This window comes from Mobula birostris, chromosome 2 (genome assembly GCF_030028105.1).
Source record: "Mobula birostris isolate sMobBir1 chromosome 2, sMobBir1.hap1, whole genome shotgun sequence".
In the NCBI taxonomy this organism is placed as follows: Eukaryota; Metazoa; Chordata; class Chondrichthyes; order Myliobatiformes; family Myliobatidae; genus Mobula; species Mobula birostris.
The window spans coordinates 143,912,700-143,922,102 of NC_092371.1; the positions used below are offsets into that span (position 1 = coordinate 143,912,700).

Genomic DNA, 9,403 nt, shown 5'->3' on the forward strand with positions numbered 1-9,403 from the left:
TCACCTACAGATACTTAATGTAAACTATTTAGAATGTTTTCATTATTAATAAATAGTAGATAATATTATCCAAATTTGATGATGTGTCATGAAATAATTTAGAGGAATATTAAAAAAATGATGCATGAATTTGGTAGACAAATTGTGGTTGAATGACAGCCCTGTAGAATTAACCTCAGAACCAACAGAGTAACTGGTTTAATTATTCGGACGTTTAATGAGATAGAGTGGGAAACGTGTTCTGCATGCTATGAATGGCATGCAGATTATTTCAAAATATAAGTACATTGAGGTGGTACAAGGAAAAAGCAATAATTCTGCCAAATATGGTATTACAAAGTGCAGATAGAACATAAGATGCAAGGTCCAAGACTAGGTAAATTGTGGGGTCAAGAGTTCATTTTTATCATACAACTGCGTCTAGTTCTGGACGCCTCACTATAGGAAGGATGTGGAAGCATTGGAAAGGGTACAGAGGAGATTTACCAGGATGCTGCCTGGTTTAGAGAATATGCATTATGATCAGAGATTAAGGGAGCTAGGGCTTTACTCTTTGGAGAGAAGGAGGATGAGACGAGACATGATAGAGGTATACAAGATATTAAGAGGAATAGATAGATAGAAAGCCAGCGCCTCTTCCCCAGGGCACCACTGCTCAATACAAGAGGACATGGCTTTAAGGTAAGGGGTGGGAAGTTCAAGGGGGATATTAGAGGAATGTTTTTTTACTCAGAGAGTGGTTGGTGAGTGGAATACACAGCCTGAGTCAGTGGTGGAGGCAGATACACTAGTGAAATTTAAGAGACTACTAGACAGGTATATGGAGGAATTTAAGGTGGGGAGGGTTATATGGGAGGCAGGGTTTGAGGGTCGGCACAACAATGTGGGCCGAAGGGCCTGTACTGTGCTGTACTATTCTATGCTAAGCCTGGTAGTGCATGCCTTCAAGCTTTTATATCTTCTGTCTGATAGAAAGAGGGGGAGAAAAGACAACCTCTGGGGTGGCAGGAGTATTTAATTATGTTTGCTTCTTTCCTGGGACAGCATGAAGTGTAGACAGAGACTGGAGGGATGGTGAGTTTCCATGGTGGGCTTAATTATGACTGCAACTCTGCAATTTCTTGTGGTTGTTCAAGTAGTCATGAAAAGAACAAAATTATTTTATAATATATATATATATATATATAACTGTAGGAAATTGATATTTGGCACTTAAGTCTATAGTTGCAAGATGCTCAAAATTCTACCTGAGATATTTCCACTAAAGCTCATGGACCAAGAAGTGATGAACAAAAATCTTAAAGGTAAAAATTTAATTTTCTTGCAAAACAAATATCCCAGAGCCCCAGCAAAACTCTGCAGCAACAGTAAACTTAAACACATGAGATTGAGGTAATGATTTTCAGGTTCTCTTTCATCATATTTCTTTAGGTATTAACATTTCTTCATAAAATAGAATCTTGAAAAAATATATTCCTTAATAATCCTTTTCATTAGCATTTCTAACAATGTGGTTAAAAACGATTAAGTTTAAATATCCTTCTATTGCAAAGATAAATGATAGTAGAGAGGCACCTCCAGAATGAGACATTACTTATAGTCCATGAAATTCCACAAGTTCTGTGCTGAGAAGTTCTAAATCTGTACATGTCGTTGACCTGTTTTCAATCTCTAATTTTTTCAGTGTTAAATGATTAGCAAACTGGAAAGTAAATTGAATGACACTAATGATGAATGAGCTTTTGTTAAACTAATCAGACCAAATTCTGTCTATTTGATGTTGACTACATTTCTGAAGTGCCCTGCAGTGATGTTTTCTTTGATATATTGACAATTATAAATTCAGTTTACAGAGACAGTGTGAAAATGGAGAAATTATGCAATTCAACCCAACTTATTTACAAGATCCTCAGGCAATTGCTTTACTACAGCATCTCCTCAGGTACCAATCCCGTAACTGCTGAGCTATGTTATTTTTTGAGGATTCGATAAACTGGATAATTCCTAATTTTAGTGATTGTGAGGAATCCATTTCCCCATTATCCAGTAGTGAAAATCTTGTTTTCATTCTTCACCTATGCTGAATTTAAAGTTGAAGTAAAAATGTATTGTCTCCAATAGAAGCCTTGTCATTTTGTTAATTTGATAAGAGTTTTAAAAAATTCTTCTTCAAATTCTATGTTTTACGCTAAGAAATTCCAAGCCTCAGTATAGAATTTTGGACTTTTAAATACTCAAAGCAAAAATTCAGAAGATGATTCAGGGTATAATCAAGTCTGTTGTAACGACTGATAACCACTGACTGATTATTGGAAAACATTTTAATTTTTTTTTGAAAAGCCACGTCGAATTTGCCTTGTTAAAATGATTTATTGCAAAAACAAATGTTCAGGTTTGTAATACAAAAATTTAATTTTTATATTAAAGTGCTAAGAAATGGAATGACAAGAGGTTCAGAATTGTGTTCTTTTAAAGGTACGATGAAGTTCTTTATCAAGTTTCTGAAGACCTCCAACCCAGATATCTTGTTAACTACCTGATAATGCTGAGGTAAATGTACTCTCTGTATCATTGATGACTTACCTAAATAGCAGATTTCAGTTTCCAAAGTGGCATTGTGTTTATTGAAAATCAAAATTGGGGTGAATGGAATCCTTACTAAAGTTTGATTCACTGGTCTAGTGTTGCAACGGATTATCTTTGAATTTCATTTTATTTCATCATTACACAAAATGATTGCTGAGGGTGCAGTCAAAATTGTTACTGAAAAAGATTAGTGTCTGAACTTAACAGTGTAGTTGTAGGAATATGTTTCTCTGAGCTTCAGTTTCTAGAATCAGGTGTCAGACACAAAATACAGATATTCCTAAATTTATAACAAACAGACTCTCTGCTGAGGTGATAAATTATGGATCTACTTGTTGCTATAACTAATAACACACCGCCCACCAAAATTCTCATATATTTTGCCCAAACTTTAAGCTAAGCAGAATATTTGTTTAAGAAAGCATTCCTTTTTTTCAAAAATCGAGGAATGGTTAAAAGGAATTGCCATTCAGAAAAGTATTTTGTTAACCTAAGGGTAGTGCATCAGATAAACACATGAATTAGGAGCTGAAGTAGACCAACCTGAACTCACAAGCCTCCTCTGCTCTTTAATAAGATCATGGCTTTATCTCCATTATGCATTCCCATCATCCCACAGTAATTTTGCTTATCTGGTACATGGAAACCTTTATCTTAAATAGTTATATTCTGCTTCTTCCACCTTTTTGAGAAAATTTTACAGTGATCCCTCATCCTCAAGGAAAAATTGCACCTCATCCCCAACTTAAATGAATGACCCCCTAGTTGTAGATTCTCCTAGAAGAGGAAACCTTTTTACACTCCCTTGTCAAAATCCTACAACATGTTTCAATCAAGTCAGCATGTTTCATTCTTAAAATCCAGAGGAAATGAGTTTGGTTTGTCCAACCTTTTCTTATAAGACACTCTAGCCATTTCAGGTAATGTCTACTATTCCTCGTGTTATGAACACCTTGTCAACCTCTTTAAATTATGACAACAGACCAAGTGTACTGCATAAAAACAGCCCACGTCTATGTGAAGTATCAACCTTATCTGCACTAATCCCACTTGCCTGCATGAATTCTGTATACCCTCATGCTCTGCTCATTCAAGTACCTATCCAAATGACTCTTAGATGTTACTGTTCCTGCCTCCACCACCTCCTCTGGCAGTTCATACCAATTTCTCACTTCTGTGGAAGTATTGCCCTCAGTTGCCTGTAAGCTCCCTCCATCTTGCCTTAAACCTTTGCCTTTTAGCTTTAGATGCTCCAATCATAAGAAACGAGCCCTGGCTGTCATCCCGATCTAAGCCTCTCACTATTTTATATACCTCCATTCTATCACCTCCCAGCTTCCTTTGCTCTTGATTTTGATCTCCCTGCCTTGGTATTTATTTCCAATTAATGACAACATTCCTTTAACCTTCGACTGTACAAACCTTTTGCAATTCATGCATGGAGATGCAATTCCCCCAGCATCCTCTCACTGTTTAACATAAATAGTGTTGTTTATCCCCCTGGACATTGGATATTACACGTTTGGAATTCTTGACCAGTAAGAAGTACCACGGGGACTTGTTAACTGTGTAAGTTCAAGGCAGATTGATAAACTTTTGAGAATGAAGGGATATAGTGGTTGTAAACTGGCACTGAGGTACAAGATCGTATTGATTGGCAGCAGAGGTGCCAGCAGCTAAATTGTATAGTACTATTAATATTCTTACTGTACATTGTACAGATCAACATGCTGCATGTACTCAGTTCACTGAATCTCAGGAGACACTGATAAACTAGAAGCTGAATGTTTTAGATTGAATTTCATGTGTTCAAATTGGTGTTTAGATTTGTTCCAGACTGTCACTTGAGTTTGCCTCTTTGAATAGCAGGGTTATTGTTTAAAAAAAGAAAACTTTCCCTACAAGTTTGCATTTTGCTTGACATTAGGACATTTGATTCCATTTGATACTGCAGTTGTAGAAATAGTTTTAACTAATGGAAGATTGCAATTTTATACATTATTAAAATTCAACTTCATTGGTTAAAATTATATATTTTCATTGAGAGTAAATATAGTTTTTCTAACTGCTCCATTTGTGAAAAGATGCTGAGTTGAGATATGGTTCAGTGAACAGTATTCTCACAGCATCTAATCTTCAAGCATGATGGAGCTTTTAGACTGGGAGATATTGCACCCAAGCCTGAGCTCTTATAACAGCATTTGTGACCAAGCATCTTTCAGCCAGCTTGTTCAAGTACCAGTCTAGAAAAGAAAAAACAGAATGATTGTCTTTTTCCTTAGTAGCTCATGGAAGTAATTTATATATATATAAAAAAAGAAATAAATTAGGAGTAATAGCCTTTTATATGAATGTTTTGTTAATGTATAAAAATGCTGAAGTATTTTTCTTTTTGCAGCCGGCTTGCTTCTATAGCTCACAGAACTCTGCATATTAAGGGCAGCATGCCAGAAGTAGCAACGGTAAGTTGTATTGTCAAATCGGTAGAGCAGAAATGTAAAACGTTATTTAGGAACATTAAAATGAAAATATTAATTTTGTTCTGTAAACTTGGAAGATATGTACAGTATGATTTGAAGTGATGTGGTATCTTCGACTTCCAGCAATAAGCTTTTCTCTAAAAGACCCAATACAACAGGAAAGCAAGGGACAAAATTGGTCCTCTTGAAGATCAGAGTGGTCATTTAAGCATGGAGCTCAAAGAGACAGACGCAGGTTCCTAATAGAAGTATGAAAAAAGCAATGAGATCATGGACCTTATACAGATTGGAGTGGGAGGTGTTTGCTGCTCTGAAGCAAATAAAGGTGGATAAGTCCCCAGGGCCTGGTGGGATGTTCCCTCAGACTTTGTGGGAGGTGAGTGCAGAAGTATCAGCGCCCCAATTTCTCCACATCTCTGTCCTAAATGGACGTCCTTCAATCCTGAAGTCGTGCTGTCTTGTCCTGGACTCTCCTACCATGGGAAATAACTTTGCCATATCTAATCTGTTCAGGCCTTTTAACATTCAGAATGTTTCTTTGAGATACCCCCTCATTCTCCTGAACTCCAGGGAATACAGCCCAAGAGATGTCAGACGTTCTTCATACAGTAACCCTTTCATTCCTGGAATCATTCTCGTGAATCTTTTCTCCAATGTCAGTATATCAGTATATCCTTTCTAAAATAAGGAGCCCAAAACTGCACACAATACTCCAAGTGTGGTCTCATGAGTGCTTTATAGAGCCTCAACATCACATCCCTGCTCTTATATTCTATACCTCTAGAAATGAATGCTAACATTGCATTCGCTTTCTTCACAACTGACTCAACTTGGAGGTTAACCTTTAGGGTATCTTGCACAAGAACTCCCAAGTCCCTTTGCATCTATGTATTTTGTATTCTCTCCCTATCTAAATAATAGTCTGCCCGTTTATTTCTTCCACTAAAGTGCATGACCATACACTTTCCAACGTTGTACTTCATTTGCCATTTCTGTGCCCATTCCCCTAAACTATCTAAGTCTCTCTGCAGGCTCTTTGTTTCCTCAACACTACCCGCTCCTCCACCTATCTTTGTATCATTCACAAATTTAGCCACAAATCCAATCGGAAAAAGCAGCGGTCCCAACACCAACCCCTGTGGAGCTCCCCTGGTAACCGGCAGCCAGCCAGAATAAGATCCCTTTATTCCCATTCTCTGTTTTCTGCCGATCAGTCAATGCTCCACCCATGCTGGTAACTCCCTTGAAATTCCATGATCTCTTATCTTGCTAAGCAGCCTCAGCCTCATGTGCGGCACCTTGTCAAAGGCCTTCTGAAAATCCAAGTACACCACATCTACTGCATCTCCTTTGTTTACCCTCCTTGTAATTTCCTCAAAAAATTGCAGTAGGTTAGTCAGGCAGGATTTTCCTTTCAGGAAACCATGCTGGCTTTGGCTGGTGTTGTCATGTGCCTCCAGGTATTCCGTAATCTCATCCCTAACAATCGATTCTAACTATTTCCCAACCACTGATGTCAGGCTAACAGGTCTGTAGTTTCCTTTTTGTTACCTTCCACCCTTCTTAAATAGCGGAGTAACATTTGCAATTTTCCAGACCTCGGTACAATGCCAGAACCTATCAATTCTTGAAAGATCGTTGTTAATGCCTCCGCAGTGTCTCCAGCTATTTCCTTCAGAACCCAAGGGTCCATTCCATCATTTCCAGGAGATTTATCCACCCTCAGACCATTAAGCTTCCTGACCACCTTCTTACCCGTAATTTTCACTGCACATACTTCACTTCCCTGACAATCTTGAATGTCTGGTATACTGCAGATGTCTTCCACTGTGAAGACTGATGCAAAATACGCATTCAGTTATAGAAACATAAAAACCTACAGCACAATACAGGCCCTTCGGCCCAGAAAGCTGTGCTGAACATGTCTTTACGTTAGAAATTACCTAGGATTACCCATAGCCCTCTATTTTACTAAGCTCCATGTACCTATTCAGGAGTCTCTTAAAAGACCCTATCGTATCTGCCTCCACCACCGTCACCGGCAGCCCATTCCATGCACTCACTGCTCTCTAGGTAAAAAAAAACTTACTCCTGATATCTCCTCTGTACCTACTTACAAGCACCTTAAAACTGTGCCCTCTCGTGCTAGCCATCTCAGCCCTGGGAAAAAGCCTCTGATTATCCACACGATCAATGCCTCTCATCATCTTATACACCTCTATCAGCTGTCTGTCATCCTCCATCGCTCCAAGGAGAAAAGGCAGAGTTCACTCAACATTACCTCTCAGCTCCTAAACTCAGCCCCACGATTGATGAAGACCAGTGCACCGTATGCCTTTTGAATCACAGAGTCAACCTGCGCAGCAGCTTTGAGTGTCCTATGGACTCGGACCTCAAGATCCCTCTGATTCTCCACGCTGCCAAGAGTCTTACCATTAATACTATATTCTGCCATCATATTTGACCTACCAAAATGAACCACCTCACACTTAACTGGGTTGAACTCCATTTGCCACTTCTCAGCCCAGTTTTGCATCCTATCAATGTCCAGTTGTAACCTCTGACAGCCCTCCACACTATCCATAACACCCCCAACCTTTGTGTCATCTGCCATCTCTGCATCTCTCATGACAATATCCCCAGTGTCATTGTCTATTGGTCCTATATCTACCCTCAACTCTCTTTTACATTGCTTTGTGCATGACAGGTTGTATCTAACCAATATTTTAGTGTTTTTTGAGGTTAATAGAAAAGTTGAAAAAGGAAAGGCAATGGATGTTGTCTACATGGCCTTTAGCAAGACCTTTGACAAGGACCCACATGAGAAGTTGGTTAATGTTCAGTCGCTTGGCATTCAGGGTGAGGTAGTAAATTGGATTGGACATCGGCTTCACGGGAGGAGCCAGAGTGTGGTAGTAGATGGTTGCCTCTCTGAGAGAGTGAGTGTGGAATGAGCTGCCAGTGGTAGTGGTGGCTACAGGTTCGATTTCAACATTGAAGAGAAATTTGGATAGGTGTATAGATGGTTGGGTACAAATCAATGGGATTAGGTAAATTAATATTTCAGCACAGACTAAATGAGCCGGAGGACCCTTTTCTGTGCTATAGTGTTCTATGGGGCTGACTTGATTGTTATAACTAACAGCAGTAAGTATATTTAATCTCTGGTAAGAAGAGTTGTGGTTTAGTCATTTTAGAGCTAACATGAGTATTAGTGATGTTGAAGAAAATCTGTTTCCAAAGCTTTTGGAAAGCTGGAGCACAGTAAAAGAAAACCCTGCATTAATAGGCCAATGGTTCCATGCAAGTACTGGTGGGCCAGTGAGTGGAAATCTGGAACCCACTGTCCCAAAAGGGTAGTGGAAACAGAAACGATCGCCATGAATTTATTTTAAATGTTCTTCAACAAACCACTTAAGGAACCAGTACCTTTTGGGCTATGGACCAGGAAAGTGAAGTGGGACTAATTTGGTTCATTTCGCACATTGTGGGGCAAATGGTTGCCACCTCTGCCATTATTTTGATAAGGTTTTGTGGTGAATCAGTAGATCACCATCTTGCATCCTTGCAAGAGCAGAAAAGTAAACAAAACCCATCAGATGAGTTTAAAACAAACTGTAGATGCTGGGAATCTGAAATGAAAACAGAAAATGCTGGAAACATTCAGCAGGCCAGATAACATTGGTGGAAAGAGACATAGTGTTAATGTTTTAGGTGTCGGAACTCACCATTGCACGGCTCCCCTAAGTAGCCCCACTTTACACCCTAATCTGACTGGCCCATCCCTTAAAGCTAAAATTACTGATCTACCTACCTCTGATTCTGTTTGAGTCCTGGATCTGAAATGTTTATTTTGTTTCTCCTTCCACTGATGCTGCTTTATTCCAGCATTTTCTGGCTTTTTTTTGTTAGTTAAGTACAGGGTTTTGCTGACTTTAGCTGGGAACTAATAACTTGGATTCTAAGGTACGATGGTAAGTATTCAGCTCTCATTAGGAATTATCTGAAGTGATGTCAAGAAGGACCGGGACATTTTTACACACTGTCAACTTAAAGGTTGAAGGTGCAGGCACATTAATCATCAGTCTTTGGTAAGATATCAAGTTAATATGCATTTGCAGCTAAACAGATCAGAGTAATAAATGTGCGAGAAACAAGAAATTTTAGTGCAGCAACTTGTAACAGAAGTTAGGGATGTGAATTTAGCATTATATTGAAGGTAAATGGTGTACAAGATTTATACAACCATAGTGTAGAAACTGGTTTGCATCCTGAGAGTGAAACTGAATACCATTTCAAACCATTTAAATTGGCAATCCCTTCAGTCCAAGAACTGT

The 9,403-nt window shown here is 38.8% G+C and overlaps 1 protein-coding gene across 4 annotated transcripts in view; it reads left to right on the top strand.

Moving 5' to 3' along the window:
- Positions 1 to 9,403, top strand: part of rars2 (arginyl-tRNA synthetase 2, mitochondrial) — a 63,603-nt gene that overhangs the window by 39,021 nt on the left and 15,179 nt on the right. For all 4 annotated transcript variants that reach the window (XM_072250018.1, XM_072250024.1, XM_072250009.1 and 1 more), the window contains exons 17-19: positions 1,847 to 1,942; positions 2,476 to 2,550; positions 4,985 to 5,048. In XM_072250018.1, the coding sequence (XP_072106119.1) occupies positions 1,847 to 1,942; positions 2,476 to 2,550; positions 4,985 to 5,048 (235 nt within the window). The remainder of the gene's footprint in view (positions 1 to 1,846; positions 1,943 to 2,475; positions 2,551 to 4,984; positions 5,049 to 9,403) is intronic.